Raw genomic sequence first — 22,332 nt, forward strand, 5'->3', positions numbered from 1 at the left:
TATATCTCGTTTATTGAACACCATGAGAAGAGCAGGGTGACGCAGAGGTAAAAGGGAATGTAAAAGAGGATTCAACGATTGTTGACTGTTTCCTGAAAGAGCATTGTAATTTCTGTTTGCCGTTTCTTCTTCTTCATATCATCAAGTATGTTATCAACACTTCCTCTAACAATTTTTCTAATTTGACAAAGGGACCTATGTCATTAAATTATCTATTGCTGATTTGAACTTGTGACGTCCTTCCGCCATGTTACTCATGGTGAACTTGTTCTTCACTTTTTTATCTTGATCTTATTCATCTGGTACCGTTTCAATTTTAGGAGCAGTCAGCTGCATTAAATACTCCTCGGTCAATGCCTTTGAACTGCTATTAATCTATCTGCTCAACTTTTTCTATATCCATATCATTGAACTCTTCTCCACCTACCTGTTTAGTTAACGTGACAGTGTCTTTTATAATCTCTTCAGTTGGCTCTGTAGAAATGGTTGTGTTCCGGAGGACCATTGTGGCTAAAGGTTAATCCAACCCAAGTTGTCTGTTTCTCTTTTAAACGCTGCCACAGCTCTAGTGATGACAGTAATGTCATTAGTGTAATTCTTCCATAACTTCAAGACATTTTATGCATTTGCATCTTCTATTGCATGCACAATCATCTCCATTAAGTGGTACGTATAGCGAGCATTGAATGCTCACATTATCCCCTGATTAACCAGTCAAGTGGTTACGACGGCATTTGCTGTTGCTGCCATATGTAATGGTGGTGCCTACGACGGCATTTGCAGACGAACAGACATTTCGGTCTTTTTCACATAGATATGATGAAATAATTTGTCATACATGTGCTGCCATCTGTACAGCCATCCTTCTACTTCATTATCTCATCACTAGATGGAGTTGAACAATTATATTTCAACGTCTGAGATTATTATTACTATTATCTTTGTCATGTTTTGCAAAGCTGCATCCCCATTGCTTTTTTTTTTCGATTTCCGCCCTTGTGTAGATGCATTTGTTTTATTACTCATATATCTTTTAGCAAAGGTTCAACTACTATGGTTCTACATAAATCCATCAACAGCATTTCTTTTAGTCACAGGACATTATGACACCCCCCCCCCCAGTTTTTGGGGTGTCATATTACATCTCGACACATTCGAGCTCTAAAAAAACATGCTATAAAAAGATATTTTAATACACTGCTGGCCACCGTAAATGCAACACCCTGAAGGAAGCATGCAAATAATATGAAATTTACAGCATGCATTAGCGGAGGTGAGATATGCACATGATTAGAATTTCAGCACAGACGCACATCACGCGCGCCTGTGGCGCCACTTCAAAGCGCTATTTAAGGCTTGGACATTTCGACGATTTGAAGTACGGCAATTATGTTTTTCTTGTGGTTTTTTTCAAAAAAACGATCAATTATGCCTCGCAGAAAACAGCGATCATCTTTTGATCAAGTATCCGAGTTCGACTGAGGAAGGATAGTGGCCTACCGAGATTGTGGATTATCTTTCAGGGAAATCGGTAGTCATGTTGGACGAAACCAAACAACTGTAATGCGGATATGTGATCGTTGGATGCAGGAGGGTACGACGGACCGACGTGTTCGATCGCATCCACCTCAGTGCACCACTTCACGTGATGACAGGCGTATTGTGCATATGGCAGTGACGGATCGCTCAGCCACATCACGAACCATAGCACAGCACATTCAGTCTGTACCGCATCATCCAGTGTCTGCGCGTACCATTCGACGCCGTTTACAGCAGAGTGGTCTGTCCGCAAGACGACCATTGCTTTGTCTACCCTTGACGCAGAACCACAGACGTCTCCGCCGCCAATGGTGCGATGAAAGAAGGATGTGGATGGCACAATGGAATGAAATTGTCTTTACTGACGAGTCACGCTTCTGTCTGCAACACCACGATGGTCGGATTCGAGTCTGGAGACACCGTGGAGAGAGGATGCTGAACAGCTGCGTTATGCACCGCCACACTGGTCCTGCACCGGGTATTATGGTATGGGGCGGTATTGGATATCACTCTCGCACTCCTCTAGTACGCATTGCCAGTACTTTAAAAAGCCAGCGCTACATCTCCGAGGTGTTGGAGCCAGTTGTCCTTCCTTACCTTCAGGGCTTGCCCACAGCCATATTTCAACAGGATAATGCACGACCACACGTGGCACGCATTGTCCAAAGGTTCTTCGTCAATCGCCAGATTGAATTGCTTCTCTGGCTAGCTCGCTCTCCGGATCTTTCGCCGATAGAAAACATGTGGTCCATGGTTGCTCAATGATTGACCCAGATTACATCCCCAGCTGCCACGCCAGATCAACTTTGGCAACGCGTGGAAGCTGCTTGGTCTGCTGTACCCCAAGAACACATCCAAAGTTTCTTTGAATCAATGCCGAGGCGTGTGGCAGCAGTGATCTCCAAGAATGGCAGCTACTCTGGCTACTGATTTTGGCAGGAACCACACTTCACAGAAGTCTATAAATTTAATCATTTGATGCTTGGTCAACATGTTATCTACAAAATAAATATTGTTGCGATATCTCTTGTCTTCCTTGGTGTTGCAATTTGGGTGGCCAGCAGTGTATTTCAAACTTCCAAAAAAAGGGAAAAAAGCACACGCATCTTCAAAAAAAAGTGGGTACTGCGGGTAACGCTCAGAGAAATTAATTGGACAGTTGACTGATTAAGGGACTGAATGACAGATGTTATATTAGGGGGCATATAAAGGACTTTCACATTATGAGATTTGAACTCATTGACATCTGGGTGTCCAGGAGCATTATCCACTATCAAAAGAAGTTTGAATGGCATGTCTTCACTCTCAAGGTACCTCTTGTCTTCCGGAAAGGAAAACTATTTAAACTAATTCAGGAAAAGTGTTTTCTCATAGTTCAAGCCCTTTCATTGTTCATATAAAATACTGGGAGCTTTGACTTATCCTTTCTCTCCAATGCTCACAGATTCGCATATTTGAAAATGACGATGGGCTTTATCATATACCCACATGCATCTGAAGAAAACAACAATAGCAATAAAAACAAATAGCAATAGTAAGTCTATCTTTACTTGCCTTAAAACCAGGGGCTCGTTTTTCTTCTTAGGTGATAACTGTTCTTTGTGGCATTTTCTTCCAAAATAGTACAGTTTAAACACATGCTGAGGTGCATAATCCTTCTCTTCAATAATTTTCTACAGTCTTTGGAAATTTTCTAACTGCCTCTTGGTTGGCAGAGGCTTGATCGTCAATGATTTTTACATTGCGTAATCCAAATAATTTTTTAAACCTATGGAACCAATTTTATTATTATGTTTAGGTCCCAAAGCAGAATGTTTTGTATTGTTCTGCAACGAGTCCTCAGCTGACTGAAATTGTTCTGTGGTAGAAATTCATTTAGAGCGTTTTCCATACAAAGAAAAAGCTCTTTTCCTAAAATTCTTCTGCAGTAGCACTGATTGTTCTGCGATATACATTGCAGATTTTGGCATATTCTGCTTTGGAGGTTTAGGCTCCAGAGACTAAAACTATCTAACTATCAAACTATCTGGAAGTTCTGCTGGCGCACCATCACGAGCCAGAAGTCTGCTTAGTCCTACGGCCGTAGGGTGGGGTCTTGTGGCCGTTTGACGAGGACGGAACCAAGGTTGGGTGGCTGATGTCCAACCAAAATTTATTTCTCATGTAACATACAATTAATTATTATTTTGTGTGGGGATTCTCCCAGGGAAGATGTTACATGATCTCATTGAATTGTTAATATATATTACCTATTTTGGCAGTTGGTTGCAGACTTCCGCCAGAATAGTTATTTTGTTGTGTTTAATGTGTTAAATTTGAAAGGCGTGATCGGAGAGCCTGGCCAGCTCACCTGATTACGTGTTGTGTTGCCATTTAGAATTTTGAAATAATTTTGAACTTGTTTTTGTATGTAAATTATTTTCTGTGTGATGTTAGAATTTTTATCGAGAGACAAAGTGTTGCCAGTGGACAAATGGACCTAAATTAATACCTGTTTCAGTTATATAAATATGCCTCTCTTATTTTCACTAATCGCATTTTAACTCTGATAACTTCTTGTTTGTTAGCTCAAAACGATCAGTTGAGGTCGCTAAACTAAAAAAAAGTCGTGTCATAACTTGAATAACTCTTGTTCTCTATTTCCCGGCTGGTTCTGTGAAAATGATTTTATCACAAACATTCTGTAAACGAAAGTCTAATAGTCTTTCACGGAATTTACAGCACCAATCTGGTAACTATCTGCCTGCTCTGGATGATGAAACCCCGCAGGAATTATACTGGAGGTGTCGATCTACGTCAATCTAGACATCCCATTATCCTGTGTTCAAAGACGTCAGCTTTACTAGTTCCTGAGGATTTTCACCTCTAACCTTTGAGAGATTTTTGCCTGGTGATGGTGGTTGCTGGTGACTTGCCATGACTTGCCTTTGTTCTTCAATTAACTCTACTAATGTGGATGGATCCGTGTTATGTCTATGACTGAAAAGGTGATGTTCAACAGAACATGGACTTCCTATGGTGAGATTGATCCATATCTACTAACATGAAATTTTTGAACTGAAAGAAAAACATATAATTGTAAAATTGTTCTCAACGATAAATTGAGGGTTAACCTGTGAATGTAAATTTACAAAATCCATTTAATGTAATAAAGCAATTGAAGTGATACAAAACCAACTTGTTTATTTACTTCCTACTTGTTGTCTGCCTTAACTTTGGATAATTCAAACCGGGCATGTAATCCCCAAAAGGGATGTTACATTACAATCAATTGGAATACATTTTTAGTAGCAGTCTCATGCTCACAAAGAACAGCATTTTCTACAAGAGAAACATCTGGATCCTGTAGGTGAAGCAGAGTTTTTGTTGCCATAGGTGCAGCTACAGCCATGACTGATCAAATTCCCAATTCCTTTTCCTTGATATATCTAATCGTAGATTTGTTAGTTCTGTAATGGCGGGCCACAATAGCAATTGATTTACTTTTGTCAATATATCCAATTTTTCTTGTCAAGTTTTCACTTATTTTTGTCTTTTCAAAGCATTATCTGTACCATTAGAAAAATGAGCCATCCTAAACAAGCATAGCTCAAATTTTGTAAACAAAACATGTGAATGACAACTGCTGAGTGTAGCCAAAAAAAAATTCCCATAAAAGAAAAACCGTGAGTATGGAAACCACGAATACAGGGCAGACTGTACTCAGAACATATTCATCTCCCTTTACAAGGAAATAACCTGTCTTTCTCTTTTGGAGCTATGTTAGTCATAGTTATGATATGCTTCTGTTTCTGATAAGCTTCTCAACAGTCTGGTTCTCGAACTTTAGTCACTGTCTCTCTTGCTTAGTTCATGGTTTATCAGTGGCTCCTCAGAAGAATTTGGTAGATTCATAATGTTACAAAAATTATGTAAATGGTCATTATTTATTTTGTATTATGTCATTTTCACCTGTAAATAATTATTTACTATTAATGCATTACTATGTAAATCTTGACAAATTAATGACAAACGAAACTTAGCAAGTTTGGCGACAGCGATGATTTGGCAATGCTATATCGCCAAGATTAGTATAAAGATAATGCAATAATTTTTGAGATTATTTCGGAAGGTTTCTTATTCCCTATATAGTGGTGCGGCCTCAGCGGAACTATGTTAAGTTTTGTTGCTTTTTGTGTAAAAGACATATTATTTGTCGGTTGCTCTATGTTTTCATTGTGTTTTGTTAAAATTTGTTTTCATGAATACGTTTAATAGCTGCTCTGCAAAATAAATATGTGTTGTTTGTAAAATTGATTCGTACTTTGCGAACTCGAGTTCCAGAGACTGACATTATCTCGAAAAAATTGAAAGAATAACTTCAAAGCATAAATAAGCACACAAATCAACATCTTCAGCTTGCCACAACACCCCTTACAAAGGTTGGTGACGATCCTAGGAGCCACAATGCACACTTTGAGAAACACTGGCATAGGAGATAACTAAATGGAACAGTTCAGTGATATAATAATCAAGTTTTTGCCAAGTTAAATTTGCCCTTCCCCTTTCCAATGCTAACAATTTTTTTAACTTGACCTAATACAAGCTCTGGTAAACCAAAAAATTGAGTACAAGCTTTAGAAAATAAATGTTCAGTTATTGGACAATGTTGTTCAAACAAGTTTCAAAAAAATCTTGAAACATAAGATAAATATACACTTGCTTCCAAAAGTTAAGCACGAGACGGCTCATATGACATTACAACACTACTTTAATCGTACAACTCTAGATTGCATGGTTAGTGGAACACAAACACAAGGTACTTGTGCATACAGTCCCTTCACATGAATCCGTCGGCACTCAGTACCAGCAGATAGTGTCTTACCAAGTGATAGGGTCAAGTGGGGTAAAGTGGTCAGGAATGTAAAATGGTCGTACTGAACATAAAATGGCATAACTTGAGAATTTCAATTGATATTACTACCGAATTTCGGTTTTAACTTTCACTTGCTAGTAGCAAAGTTTTTCACCTAAAATATAATGCCAAGCAACATTTTAGTGGAAATGAACATTTTTTTTGTTGTTGAAGCTCGGGTTCCATTTTTTGAGTGCCTGAATAACTTCTCTCTACCATTTTAGTTGCTAAAACTTTTTATAGATTGGCTGTACAGGGCACTCCAGAAGTATCTCAAGAACACTATTCCATGCACTGGTAAGTTGTAATCATTATATTTCATATTTTATAGTAATTTAAACAATGTGGGGTAAAGTGGTCATAGCATTAGGCTTAACTAACACTTAGTTGCTAGGAGCTATTTTGCCTAATATATAATTGAACTTGTAAGATTTTTTTTACTTAATTTACTTTTTACTTAATGTAGTTCAATTTTTTTCTTTTCTAGAGCAAACATGCACTTGGAAAGTAGGTGTTTGAACCTATATGTGAAAAGAATATACAACAGTACTCTGACATTCTTCCATTAGTATTGTTAGCTGTTGGAAAGAGCATTAGAGTATCATGTGAGCTGCAAGAACATGAGTTAAAAATTCCATATGACTTAAGGAAGATGGATCATTAACAAGTCAAGACAAAAGGATTCTAGAAGAAAATCACGGTTACCATGCAAAGGAATGAAGGCTTGAAATCTCTTGCTCAATGTGAACAACCCCCCCACCCCTTTTGTAGATGAACTTTCACAATTCACAACCAAGGGAAGTAAAGATACAGAATCAACTTCATGAGTGGCTGACTTGAACTTAGAAAGTGTCAAAATTAGCTATAGTCCGTTTCAAGTTAACTTTGCAGTGAAGAGGAAGCTACGAGGGAACCTCATCACTCGTTGCTATGGCAACAAAAGCCTCTTAACCAATGTATCGATACGCGGCCTTGGTAAGGTATGGACGATTTGTAGGGTATCGCACCAAAATGTCGTTGTGGTTGCTATAGATTTTTAGATAATGGTAAAAAATATTTTTTCTAATTTAAAAATTTCAAACGAAGAAACATCGGTTCAAAACTATACTTTTTCATTATTTTTTCAAAATCATTAAAAAACTTGAAATATTCTGTATAAATGATCATCATAAAACTAAAATTTATAGGAACTTTATTTTGCGGCGAAGGAATACACTCTCTACCTTTCTCTCCACTGCAAAGTTAACCTGAAACGGACTATAATATCAGTGTTGTGTCTGATGAGAGACTTGAAAAAAGCCATATACTGACTACCTTGCCCTCGTTAATCTCAGCTGTAAATGAAAGAGTAATGCAGAACTCAAGGGCAAAATGAAAACATGTTCAGGATAGGATAGGAGAAACCTTAATTAAGGAAATAGTTGATCTTTGACTCCCACAAAATAAATATGCGAAAATTACATTTAACTCCCATAGCCAAAGAAAAATTTTCTTGAAGATCTGAGGCAAATCTATAACTATTCAAACTTTATGAAAGGTGTCAGAAGGCTGTGTGTGTGGGGTGCTGGTTTATCATGAAGAGAACAAAAACCAATAATGCAAATTATCAGACAAGTGATTAATAAGGATTTATTATCTGTTGAATCTCTTGAAAAAGCCTAAATAATGAATTTTTATACCTTTCCAGAAAATAAGGACATAGATGAAATAAAAGGTCAGTTGTATTTGAAGATCCTAATGAAGCCAAGATTTATAACCATAGAGTACATTAAAAAATATAAATTTAAAAGTAGAAAATTATTTTTTGATAAATGTGTTAAATAAAATTTCAATGCCCACTGATTATTTTCTTAAAATTTCATTATTAATTGGTATGACCATTTTACCCCATGCACTACACACTTTACCCCACCCCATGGGGTAAAGTGGTCATAAAAGTGAGGTCTAAAAAGTTGCAGAAAAAAAACTGTTACACTCAAAAAATATTTTTGAAAAATGTGCTAATATACTCTCTAAGAATGTAATGTAAAATATCAGCCAAAAGATATCCTATTTTTGAAAAAGTCATATGGTTATACCTCTTCAAAGATGAAAACATATCTTTTTATGACCATTTTACCCCACCTGACCTATTGCAACCTAGGAAGTAACAGTTGTGGAGGTCGCTCGTCAATTACGCTTAGCTACTATACCACACAATATACCGATTACAAAAACAATTCCCAAGCAAGTCAAACAGCAGACCGGAGACACAGGTCCAGTAAACCAAGGTTACCACCCCCATCTGATGATCCGTATATTCCTATAGTATCCAAGTGGAATCCACGAGTAACTTTCACCACTGTTACATCAATTATTGCAGCATCACTTGGTAAGACAATATTTGCCGGTACTGTGTGTCGAAAGCTTCACATGAAGGGACTATGCGCCCGGGTACCCTGCATTTGTGTTCCATTAGCCGTTGAATCCAGAAGGACACGGTTAAAGTGGTGTGTCATTATGTTATATAAGCCGTCGTGTGCTTAACTTTTGGAAGAGAGTGTATGTATGTTGATAGGTGGTCTATAGCAGTGCTTCCCAATTGAGGGTGTCTGAAGCCCCCCCTCCCAACACAGATCCATAGATTTTTACAGGGGGTCCAGGTAAAATTGTAGAATTATAAGAAAAAAAATTAAAATTAACATGCAAAAGCACCGCTGTAACGTTGGTAGACTACAGTACTAATATTGTTACAATTTTAACTTGTGGTCCATCTCTCAATAGGATTATTATTGTTTTTGTTCTTTTACAGTCTAGTAGGCGACACTCACCCCTTGGAGTAAAGGGCTTATATCCCTCATGGGACACGACTGATCTTACAGTAGGTGGCACTAATATCGCATCACACTTACTAAAACTGGATAGAATGTTCTCCATTGTTCGAGAACACACTCACCGTTAGATGACTGTTATTTCTGCTACTATAAATGGGGGGGGGGGTCCATGACTAAAAGTATTTGGGAACCAATACTTTTACAATGCAGTTCACTCTGAATCTAAGTTACATCAAGCCACCATTCATAAAGCCATGAAAAGTTCGGAGTAAAGTGTTAATATTTAAGAAGCTCGATTACTGGATGTTTATGTGTTTTGTATGAATTTCTCTTACTCTGAATGAAGTTAAAATTTTCAGAAAATATTGGGGAAGAAAATTTTGTCCATATTTTTTGGCACTAATCACGAGAGTATCAGAACAAATCACTAGCAAGCGCCAATATACCATTATAATAATAGTCATGAATAACGGATTCCCAGAAACAACTTATCATTTTTTAAATCACTATACCCTGTGATGAAATACTTTGGTACATCAATTAAAACTAACAGCCAGTAAAAGTCTTTACAAAAAGATTACAAAAGGCTTACTCCAGGAACAACACCATCATATCTGTAAATTTTCTCAGTTCCTTTCTTTAAGGCTGGATCAACTAACAACTTATAGTTTCTTTTCTTTTTGTCACCATGAGCAACATCAGATGAAAAAGGCCTGATTCCATTCATTTCTGCAAAAGAAAACAAAAATGTTTGTTGAATTTTATTAAAATCTCTGGTGCCAATGCTGATTTTTTTAGTTGGTCTAGTCCACGGCTTGACAAACTCCAGGCACTAACAGCCATGATAAATAAAAACCAGTATTAATGTTTAACATTTTCTAAATTTCATTGCTAAATTTAAGTCTCAGGATGATATAAAAATTTCTGATTTCTCATTACAGTATATCTTGTAACATGGGAAGCACATATCACCATTTTCTTGAGCTATGCTTGGCTCATAAAAAAGTTTGGCTGGCACCTAAATACATTTTTGATTTGTCAAGCTCTGATCTAGTTACCTTACTAAAGAGAATTCTACTTTAGCAAGATGTAAACTGAGATAACACTTGTAACATGTTACAAGAATTAACTAAATGGACATTGTTAAATCCCTAAACTTGATGCTGGTGCAACTCCCTTTCAAACTGACATAACTTGCAATCAATTGATCATGGAAAAAATTAAATAAGTCACATTCTTGGGGGTAAAAAAAAAGGGGGGGGGGGGTGTTGAGGACGAAATTCTAAAAACTTCGGTATGTGGTATGTCACAGGCAGCTGGTCACCTTTCCAGATTGTCGTACACTGTACGCGTCGCTCTATTCTCTCGATTGAGACCTATATGGCCAACCTTAGCCTCCTAGAAGATGAGTTAATTCCATTCTACAAAATTTATCATTTAAATTTCTGAATCGGCTTGAATTGATAACTTGGTAGCTACAATTTAACTGACACTACTCAGACCTATATAGTGCCCATTATGGTGAATATATTTCATTGAAACTTGGTAGATACATAATATGGACCTTTGGGAGGGGAAGAAAACTGCAATTACAAAAAGGGCCACTTTTTCATGTGTGATGGTGCTCCCCCTTCCCCCCCCCTTTGAATCATCCCGTTCTGGTTTAATTTTCTTGTACACCCATTCCCCAGAACTCTCCATCCTGGGCCTTTATAGCCTCTTCATTTCTACATAGCAGAAGAGTCTGGTGTACGAGACTCCTCTTGACTGTGAAGAGGACCTGCTGGGGAGGTTCACGTTATGCCTGGAATATTCCAGAGCATTCGCTAATCCCTCCTTTGCCACTGTTTTTCTTGCATCACCGTTGATAGTCACTCTTTTGAGCAATTATTGTAAAGTATTCATTCAAATTGATTTTTCAACCAGGGGATGTACCACCTTCTGATTCTTAATAAGAATCCGCGTCTTAACTATGGATTTGATCTTTAGTTAAGAATCGAGAGAGAACTTCGCTACCACATTCTTAACTAAGAATCGTTTTTGTTCCATAGTTAAGAATTGAGTTAAGAACCAAGGCTACCCACTTCTTAGCTTGATTCTTAGTAAACATTTTTTTTCTTCTATGCGAGATAACTTAAATTCTTTCTTTAATATAAGTTTTCTATGATTCATATTTTAAAAAATGGAAAAAAAAATTAACAATGCATTTTTATGTCAAAATAAGGAATTCGTCAGACTTTTTAAGTTATCGAAAAGTTATCTGAAGGTTGTGTGGGAGAGTTGAAAACAGTGTTAGAGTCTATATACAGCACATATATGTTGATAATAGTGATAAAATATCGGATTATTTCAATAAAGTTTGATAAATTTTGCTACATTTATCACATTTACCAGTGATTATGCATAATTCTCAAATTTTCAATCCATAAATATCATGATCGATGAACCGTAAACACAATTTTTTTCATATTATGGGAACTTAATGTAACTCATATTATGGAATTATTAAATTCAAATCATATATGATTTTTTATTAGTTTAAAACTTGAGAGAAAATTGAATTTCGCCCACAAAATATGTGAGATAAAGCTTTAATCGGCCGAAATATAATTGTACATACATTAAAAATCATTATTAACCTGCTGCTGCGTTTGTTTTTTTCACATACTTCGGTGTACGTGAAAAAGCCAACATTACAGAAGCAATGACCATTTTTAATATTGGTGTATTATCTGATCACTATATATTATTTTTATTTGGCCACGAAGCAGCTATGCAATACATGTACAGTACCACGTTCATTTCGCCATGACAATTAATTTAAAGAAACATGAAGCATATTATAAAAATTATTGTTAGTCTTGTAATGTTAGCTTCACTTACATACATAATGTAAACACAACGATGATTCATTTATCGCAATAACCATGGTTTGAAAATTATGCATAATGACCTACAAATGCGATAGATTCACGGTATATGAGTAAATTTATCAAACTTACTGAAATGGCTGGTGATTATTTATATAATAACCGCAGCTCTTTATCACTTTCACCATAACATATATTGCATAGCCCCTCTTCATGGAGGATGGCAGGGATCCATCCCAGTGAACATGGGATGAATCTTTGATTCGAATCATATCGGATGATTAAGTATGGATATGTTTGTTTTTTACTGTAACATGTTAAAAAAATATTATGTATTTATCATTTCTTCAAAACCGTATTCACATTTGCTGAAATAATCTCCGCCATTTTTTCAGGCTAGCGTCGCTCTAAAATTTCTTTTCCTCCTTATCTTGTCAACAACAAGCTGTTGTTAATTTTTAGCTGGGCGCTGATTGGCCAATGGCGAAATTCCCCAAAAGGGAAATTTTTCGGCCTGTCCATCGTCACGTGACCTTAAGAATAACTTTTAACAATCACATCGTGGTTGCATTCGGAGCTCGATTCTTAACGTGATTCTTACGTATGGATGATTGGTGATTAAGAATCAGAAGGTGGTGCACCCCCTGGATTGGGTTTTTGACGTCCATGACAAGCATCAAAAACTGGTTTAAACTGTCAAAAACCTAAATGAATGCTTTTGGATAATTTTGAACACAATAGGTATATTAACATGATGAAATACTTACTTTTTTGCATATTACAATGTTTTATTTTTAAACATTAATTTATTACAGTAATTAAAACAAAATATTAATTATAATTTCCAATTTTCAATTTTTCAACATAAGAGTCTAGAACATATAAAATATAATTTTGTGGTTCATTTTATCTAAGCTACTGATTACCTGTGTTCAATTTGCTAAGCGGAATAGAGCTGCTTATTCAAAATATGTATGGTAGAGCATCAGAGTTAGGTTTTAGACTTCAGAAACTAAATCAGTATTAAAACAATCAAAAACTTATTGTTAATGTTGTCAAATAGTTTTTTTAACCTGATAAATATGTCAACAAAACATTAACTTTTATGTAGATTAAAGGGTTTTTTATTCAAAATTATAATTACTAATCTATTTTGATAATTTAAATTTTTTGATCTGAGCAAAATTTTATTAAATATAAAAATTTTCATGCAGCATCTGTTAATACACTAATTAAACTCATTTATTTTCACTTAAATTTCTTAATTCAGGGTGTATAAATTCACAGAGTTTTAAAGAGTATTTTCAACCAAAGCAGAGCTGACAGGACTTGATACCCAAAGCATTTGTTTTGCGCGTTTAAATACAGCTTCAATTGGAAAACCATTGCATTGTAAATGATAGTAAATATACCATATCATAGTACAAAAGAAAGAATACCTAAGTTTGTCTAAGGATAAGTTACAGGAGTTTCTTAAGCATAATATACAAGGTAGCATTACAAAATTAAATGATATTTTAGTCCTACAATTTAATATTTCGATCGCTAGATATATTTCAATGTTATGCACAATAAGAATATCATTTTAAGTATTAGTTGATTATCTAGATAATTTAATAATAACTGAAATGAACATTACATATATGATGTAATAAACTTTTTTAAACACTTATCTGTTATAAAAAGAGTACAGCAGATGGTTTATATCAATGCATATATACATATACGCAGTTGAAGAAATTTTGAAATGTCAAGAATCATCTTGAATCAGAGAATGTCAAATCATATCATAGTTTTCCCTTCAATGTTTATGCTATGCTTTATTCATATTGTATATTTTATAAGGAAAAGAAACCATATATATTGTACAAAATAATTCTGTAGAGAGTAGAGAATTATTTTACAATCATATTAAATATTTATTCTTTGTATAACATAGTCACTTTAAACGTTACATGCAATTAACATGTGTATTTTTAATGGGAATTTTTATATTGAAAAGCAATATTTGAGGTTTTTGACGTGACAGGTTAAACCATGGTTTGACCATAAAAACTGTTATGGTCATAAACCTGCCAACCCTGTTTTCAATGTATACATTATTCTTGTGTTTTCTCCCAGGGTTGTTTGGTTTTAACCAAGTGGTTTTTTTTAAAAAGTTTTGTTTTATAAGGAAAAGAAACCATATATATATACAGTTTGAAAAAAACCATACCAGTTTGGTTTTCAAAAAATCAAATAAAAGTGGCCTAAATATAATTTTTTCCTTGAAAAATATCATACTGGTTTATTATTAGCCAAAATTTTTCATTTTTACCACATTTTATATTCGTGGGGTACATTTTGATGGTATATCTTTAAATGGCATAAGGTATAAGTGGTAATAGTATAAGTAATAATGGTATAAGTGGTTTTTTAAAAAGTCTCATAAAAGTGGCCTGAATATATATATTTTTTCATATGAAGTATCTTGGTTATTTAAAGTTATACACAGAAGCCAAAATTTTTCTCATTCTTACCACATTTTCTAACCTTTGGATACATTATAATGCTCTATATCTTTAGCAAATTCATGAATAAGGATTGCATCACACATCTAAAAGTAGTGGTGTATTATCTCACAGGGTTTCTTTTTCCCTTCACAAAGAAGTCACAACAGTAGTGACACCATCATGCTAAGGGCACACACACACACACACACACAGGTGGTCTTATAATCCAATAAAGACACCAGCTGTCCCTAAAGGCCCATTTACAGGCGGTAAGTGATTAAGTTGGTAACTAAATTTTAAGTTGCCAAGTACGTCACAATGTATGCAGATGATCAGGGTCGTTTACACGGGTTTAGTCAGTAAGTGGCAAGCGAATAAGTTATTTATTAATTTAGTGAAATAAAGACGGTTCTATTTTTTCCGGTTAAGTAGACCTATGCGCATGTGCCAGTTGGCATGGCCTGCCACTCAGAGCGGTCTTTTCTCTCTCTCTCTCTCTCTCGGGGGGGGGGGGGGGGTTTATTTTGATCTCAAGCGTGAACCTGTTTATGCTCCGTCGTCTCCTACCATTTCGCTAGAATTCCGCAGAAATATAGAATAGTAAAGTGGCCAGAGGACACAACCTTCAAGTTTGTTGAAGAATATCTTCGCCATGAATGTTTGCTGAACTACAGAAATGAAAATTACCTTAACAAACAAGCTAAAAATTATTCTATGTTGGAAAAAACTATGGAATATTCAGTCAACATGTTGTCAGGAGTTGAAAAAAATTGAAGATTCAAAAATATATTGGGTGCACGTGTGGAGGATTTATTATATATTAAAAACTGGGGACGGGGGTTGGAATATTTCTCTCATCCAGAATGAATTTGCTGCCATCTATTGTAAAAATAATCAAATATTTAACATAAAAATAGCACCTGCATTAAATTAAAAATAATAATTTCAAAAAATTTTAAATAATTTTTGTTTAATGAATTTTTATTATTTTTTTAACCCTTAGAATTTCCTACGAATGCCAAGAATCTTCTCCCATAATCTTTTCGGCTTACATATATATATATATATATATATATATATATATATATATATATATATATATATAATTCATAATTTATCTACTCTTTAACTTTGATTAAAATGTCATATAATCAATATTTACATCAGTTTATAATATGTTGTGTATTCTTTTTTTCCCGTTGTATAAGTGAAAGTGAATAAATTTATTCTTCTTTAAAAATATATATATATAATGTGGCTCTGATCACAGAATAAGTTCTACCAGATCATTTTTATCCATTGTTGTGGAAGATATGAGCTTTAAAAAAACACCTCTTTGAATGCCAGATAAATAAAAAATTATTACTATTATTCTCCCATGCGGTGCGTCTCTCTCTCGTCGTAGATTTGAGTAGACTGAACAGCGCATGCGCTAGTTGCTCTTGGCTTCCATAAAAATTATCCAATGAGCGTCGACTTAATTACTTATCGTGTGGACACTTAAGAACAATCTGTAACTTAAAATTTAGTTACCAACTTAATCACTTACCGCGTGTAAACAGACCTTAAAGGACGAAGACTAGTGTAGTAGTAGTTACATAACCTCACAGACATTTTCATTTTCTTTCCCATAAGAAGTAGCACATCTCATACTGTACATCACCCAGTCTTAATATATTCAAGTTTTTTTTTATACTTTAACTGTTAGGCCCACTGTTAATCAAGGTTCTACTGTATAGTAGTAACAGATTTAAGAAAAATAATCAGCTATATACAGGGTGATAATAATTAAAGTCTTGACTGCAAAACTGTACAATAAGTACTAGTCAGAATGACTTGAAAATTTGCATGGATACTCCTGAAGCAATGGAAATTTCTTTGGCAAAAGGAAAAAGTACAAGTAATGCAAAATAGTGCAAGTAGATGATGCTGTACTTGGCCAGCAGTATAATCTATTTTGTGCAACCACATTCATTTCGGTACTTCCACAGCATCAGTGTGTGGATAGAACAACTTCTATCAAGATACTCATTGCAATACCAGCAGAGCAGCTGCTGAAGACCTATTTTGACAATAACAAGATAGCACGACACCTGGCCGGATGTCAGTTCGCTTGACCTTAACCCTTGCAACTTCTGGCTGTGGGGTGCCTCAAAATGTTACAAAAAGTGATTGGATTGCAAACTTTGGTGAATTGCTAGCTTCAGCGCATCCCCCAGGCTATAAGTTAAAAGTTCCTCTGGAATATTAACGTGTGGTGTGTTTGGTTTAATAAAGGTGAATTGCAAGTGCATCCACATCCTGACCATGGCATACTCTGATCTGTTGTTGAATAAGAATTTTTGTGCTTTCACCTCATAGCCAGCCACAACACGGTGGACAACATATTTAACATTTCTTGAGTAAGTTATAGTTATTTGTTCAATTACTTCACTTTTTGTGATGTTTCCATGAATTATGAAATTGTGCAATGCTATCTATAATTAAGTTATCATTTTGCCACGACTGGGTATTGTTTCCATTCTGAGAGAAAATTTCCCACGTGTTGGATGATGTCATTAATTTTACATTTTTAAGTATTTTTTTTCCCCCTCTTTACTATTCCATTTGGAAGAAAATTCAATTTCTTCAGGCATATTCATGTCAATTTTCAAGTCATTCTGACAATCGTTCTTTTTTTTAGTGTTTTGAAATCAGAACCTTAGTTATAATCACCTTGTATATCGTAAATCATCGTTAATTAATCTGCATTATTTATGCTTCATTAAATACATTATATTCACCTAATTTTTATTATAGTTTTTGCAAAATAGCTTCCTAATTAAGCATACTGAAAGTAACTGGAGAAAAAACATCTTTATATTATATGATTGATAATAACATTAAAAGAATTTTCAAACACAAAGTAATCTATTGAGTTAAGCAAAAAAATAATTAAATTGCAAAAGTTGGTTTTTGTAAATATGTAAGAAATATTTATTGATCAATTAATATGGGAACAGCGTTAATTACATTAATAAACATTTTACTTTAATTAATTATTAGAAGTTTGAATGATTTTTCAGAAATGTTATTGTTTTTAATGGTAATATTATTTTAAAACCTGGTTTAAACAAAAAAAACCGTTTTTTAGCAACCCTGTTTTCTCCTCATATCCTCGGTTTTAAAATGTTGCGCCCTATAGCACGTCTTAGACCATGCATTCTTTGATTGTTTGTTTTTGTATGTGCTACTATCTCTTAAAGTTACAGGTATATTCATAAACCATAGAAGTATTGTGAATAATTTGATTATATAACGTATGACCAAGAGATCCTTACGATCTGTCCAGGGAATTTGTTAGTGTGTTAGTAGACATCCATGCCTGAACCGGGATTTGAACCCAGACCTGCATAGTCAAACCACTGGACTGCCAGGCGGCAATATAAAAAAATATATAAAATTGACAATTTGTGTTGCTGAGACAATTGACAATATGAGGTCGACATTCTGTTTATAGCAAAGACTTGGTCACATCAGTCAGCCTTGTCTTCCTTGATATGTCTGCCAGGATACCATATTTTCCGATATGACAGAGCAACTACTGTGAAGGAGGTGTATGCATTATTATTCCAAGCAGCCTGAAACCTGCATAATGGAAATCAAGATGTTGAGATAATACAGGTGGATATAAAAAGCGGAAATAGGAAGTACAGGTTATTATGGTGTACATTCTACCAAATAAAGAATGTAATTTAGATCATTGCTCTGAGTTTTGGAGAGAATTCAGACATTACTGCTCCATGTGCTTTCTGGTGATTTTGGTTGGGAAATGATCAGATAAACAGGAGATTCTCATCTGAATTGGAGTAACAGTTCAAGTCAATATCATTCACATTCATTAGACCGACAACAGCTCAGGCCTACCGCTACACGTGATTTACTGCCCTTTACCCAAAATGGTGAGCTGAAGCAGGATGTCAATATCAGCAGAACTAGGCCTTGTTCAGTTGATAAATTTTCCCACGAAAGGGGAAAAACTTCTTAGATCTTCTGTTTGCTACAGGAAGATAACTGGTGATAAGATCCAATTGGTGGTCTACTAGGTATATGCACTTCCATCCTTCGGCAATTGCAAATGAGATCTAGTAAAAAAAAGACAAGGTTTTGGGAATGCTAAACAATAGAAAATTGCATGCTTGACGTCAATATAGATCTATACCTAGTTAAACCGCTAAAGAACAAGGCCATAGCTAGGAACTATGCAAATTACATCCAGGAGAAAAAGAGTTCACATTTCTTCAACTTCTGTAAAAACCAAAATCGGAACTTTTTCCACCGAGATGCCCACCACAGACTTTGTGTATCTCGGGATATACCAACGCTATCTGTGAATGGTATCACGATAACGGAAGACTATGAGAAAGCAAACATTTTTGCATCGTCAATCAATTACTTCCATTTGCTGTCCAGATGGGCCTAATCCCCTCAGTGAGATTTGGCTTCATTCCTGGCCGGTCCTTATTAGTGCAGCAGATGATTTGTCATGATATATGGGCGAGTGCTATAGATTTGGGACAAGATGTTTATGTAATTTATGTCGATTTCCAAAAGGCATTTGATAAAGTATACAGATTGCTACTACTGAGTAAGCTAGCTGGCATGGGTGTTCCTGATAAAATTGTGAAGATAATTCAGGTACTGCTATCAGACAGAGTTCATCAGGTTTGCATAGCCAGCGTCATGTCCAGAGAATGTCAGGTGCAGGGGTGCAGGCGTCCCTTATCCATTTTGGAGCAGCAAACTTTCATTTTTGGAGCAGAAATTTTGAAAATGGAGCTGAACTAAAAACGAACTATATCTGCAACATAAGGAGTAATTTTTCTGTGAAATTGCCAAAAGTTTTGCCAAAAAAAATTGGAACGAATAATTCTAAATAAATTTTCTTCACAAATTGACAATGATACAATTCACACTTCTGAAAATAATACAATTTCTGCTTTGGCAGAATCATTAATTGCAAACTACAACATTTGTAATGCTTGGCAATATATTGATGATTTACTGCTCAATTGAAAAGCAATTATGCAAATTTTGTTGATAGGATTTGATAGTAGTAACAAAAATAAGAAATTTTACCTAAAAGTAAGAAAAGTAGGAGCCCTGTGTGCAGAATATAATAAGGGTTTCCGTGAAAAAAAAAGTTAGCTTTTCACAGAATTAAAAAAAATAATTACATTTAAAAGCAAAATGTAAAAAACAAGAAAAATATTAAAAAAAATATATCTTAGGCCTATTTACTTAAACAATTTCTCAATATCATAGCAAGTTAATAGATTAAAAATGTTTTTTTTTCTGCTGTTTTCTTAGCCTGAAGTCTGTTACAATATTTTCTATACGAATCACAAGTCGCTTTCAGAAGTTCAGCATCTCTATGACAATTTTTTCCAAATTTTTCATGCCCTTGATTTTGTCTCTAATTCCATTAAAGCATTGGATGAACAGATTTTTAACTGTTCAAACAGACTTTTCTTAACACTGAACTCACCATGTGCTAATGATAGAAAAGCCTTCACCAAAACTGGCAAAATTTTTGGCTGCTTTCAAGGTTACAAAGTTTGAATATGTCTGCCCAATATCTATCTATTCTCTGAACCGATTTCACTTCTTGTAATGCTTTGCATTGTAGTGCAACCCATTTATCACACATAATTGATAGTTCTGTTGGTGATACAATGTTAAGCAACATCCAAGCAATACGTGAGGGAGTAATGTACCATCTCAGCAATGCATGAGAGGGAGTGCGAAAAACAAGAAGGAAGAGAGTGCAAACATTTCATTCTCTCCAACAACATGTTTCGGAAAAGTAGGACATTTATTTATAATAGCTATCTCACAGAAGTTATGTAAAATGAGCATGATCCTAGTGCAAACTCCTTTGACTATTGTTAAGAGCATGCCCCTCCCCCACCAATGCAAGGGCGGCCCATGTGGCCATATTGGGTGCCACTCTAGGATGGGTGCCAAATGGAGTTTAAAGGGTGAAAAAAGTTTTGTAGACTAAAAAAAGATGTGGTCAGTTTCTCGAGCTGCCTCATTCACTAAATCAGGATTTTCCCGATGCAAAATTGTCATGATTGGCAAACGCAGACGATAACCATATGACTGCATAGTGGCAAGATGACAAAACTATGGATATTTTAGCTGCAATTTTTGCAGATCCCGTTTTTTCCCAACGATCTTCAAAAAACGTTGGTAATTTGAACAAGTAAGCCAATGCCCTTTTCGATTCTTCGCAGAGGCGCATGCGCAATTTCGTGGGAAATAAAACAAATTTGTGACGTAGATATGCTGTCTTTGAACGCAGGTTGGTAGTTGCAAAATTTACGAATTCCTTATTTTCAGTATATAACCCACAGAAGAAAAACTTTGAAATTGGAAAATTCGGCATATTCATTCAGGGACTTTGATAGCAGCAGGTTATACCAATAACAGTACAGAACTTCGTACTTCAAGGTAGTAAAACTACTTTCCAAGGTCCGAGAAAACGCGATTGTGGTAGATGGTGGAAAGAAATGTGAAGTTCCCCCCCCCCCCTTGTACCTTTTCCTTGCCTCGGAAAGAACGCGTCTCGTGAACAAAATTTTCATGCTTCTTTTTCCTAAATTCTGGATACTTGACGCACTACAGTGCATTAGTGGTACCTCCACGAACCATGAACAAGAATTGGCGCAAATGCGCAGGGATTCAGTGCCTTGGCGCACCATGTCGCAAGAGAACAGTTTCGGCACAGCTCTTGAACCCCTGCAGGTGCCAAGCAGAGTCATCCAGGGGTCGGTGTTAGGCCCGATCTTATTTACTTTGTACAGTTACGATATCACTCTGGCTGTGTCACCCATCTCTCAATTGCAATTCGCCAATGACGTGAAGTTATTCTCTCCAGCAGAAAAAACTAGGGACCTAAGAATATCATGCCAACAACTTTTCCAGTGGAGTTGTCAGTATAAACTCTCTATTTCATCATCAAAAAGCTGATCAATGCATTTAGGTAGACGCACCAATCCTGAATATTACCAACTAGGTAATGAAATGTTACAGCACTTGGATACATGCATGTATTTAGGTATTGCAATGAGCCGCATTCCGGATTTCACTGATCATTATCATGGCATAGTCTGCAAAGCTATACGTGAATTTCATACACGTTATGTGTGAGCGGCATAATGTAAGGTGCATATGCTGTCGTATGATTTCTGTGTATACATTCGGCCAACTCTGTTTGCAAGTATTGAGCTTTTACAAAATCAAGGAGATAAAGTTCCTCGAAAAGCCAAAGAGGTAGTTTATTAAATGAATAGCAGGCATGAGTTGTTGATCTTATTGCTCGAGACTTCAATTTCTAGGTTTGCACTCGCTGGAATGGTGTAGAATCCCTGCAGATCTGAAGATGTGCTACAAACTAGTCCACCAAATTGTTTATCCACCATCGAGAGAACCTTTCTTCGAGATCATAGACAGGCAAGTTAACCTATGGAGGCATCGCTTCCAAATAATAATACCAACAGCCAGAAGAGATTGCTTTTTCTATGATCTCATAATTCATGGAAACATCACAAAAAATGAAGTAATCAAACAAATAACTAACTTACTCAAGAAATGCTAAATATGTTGTCCACCGTGTTCTGGCTATGAGGTGAAAGCACAAAAATTCTTGTTCAACAACAGATTAGAGAACGGTGGCCATG

The 22,332-nt window shown here is 35.5% G+C and overlaps 1 protein-coding gene across 1 annotated transcript in view; it reads right to left on the minus strand.

Annotated features, from left to right (window-relative positions):
- Set1 (SET domain containing 1) overlaps nt 1-22,332 on the minus strand; it is an 86,345-nt gene that overhangs the window by 56,865 nt on the left and 7,148 nt on the right. The window contains exon 2 of the mRNA XM_089253032.1: nt 9,839-9,975. Coding sequence (XP_089109158.1) covers nt 9,839-9,973 — 135 coding nt within the window. The 5' untranslated portion in view covers nt 9,974-9,975. The remainder of the gene's footprint in view (nt 1-9,838; nt 9,976-22,332) is intronic.

The sequence above is a fragment of the Pholcus phalangioides genome, unplaced genomic scaffold, assembly GCF_987345545.1.
Source record: "Pholcus phalangioides strain wild (caught in Gottingen) unplaced genomic scaffold, Ppha-v1.0 ptg000031l_1, whole genome shotgun sequence".
Classification (NCBI taxonomy): Eukaryota; Metazoa; Arthropoda; class Arachnida; order Araneae; family Pholcidae; genus Pholcus; species Pholcus phalangioides.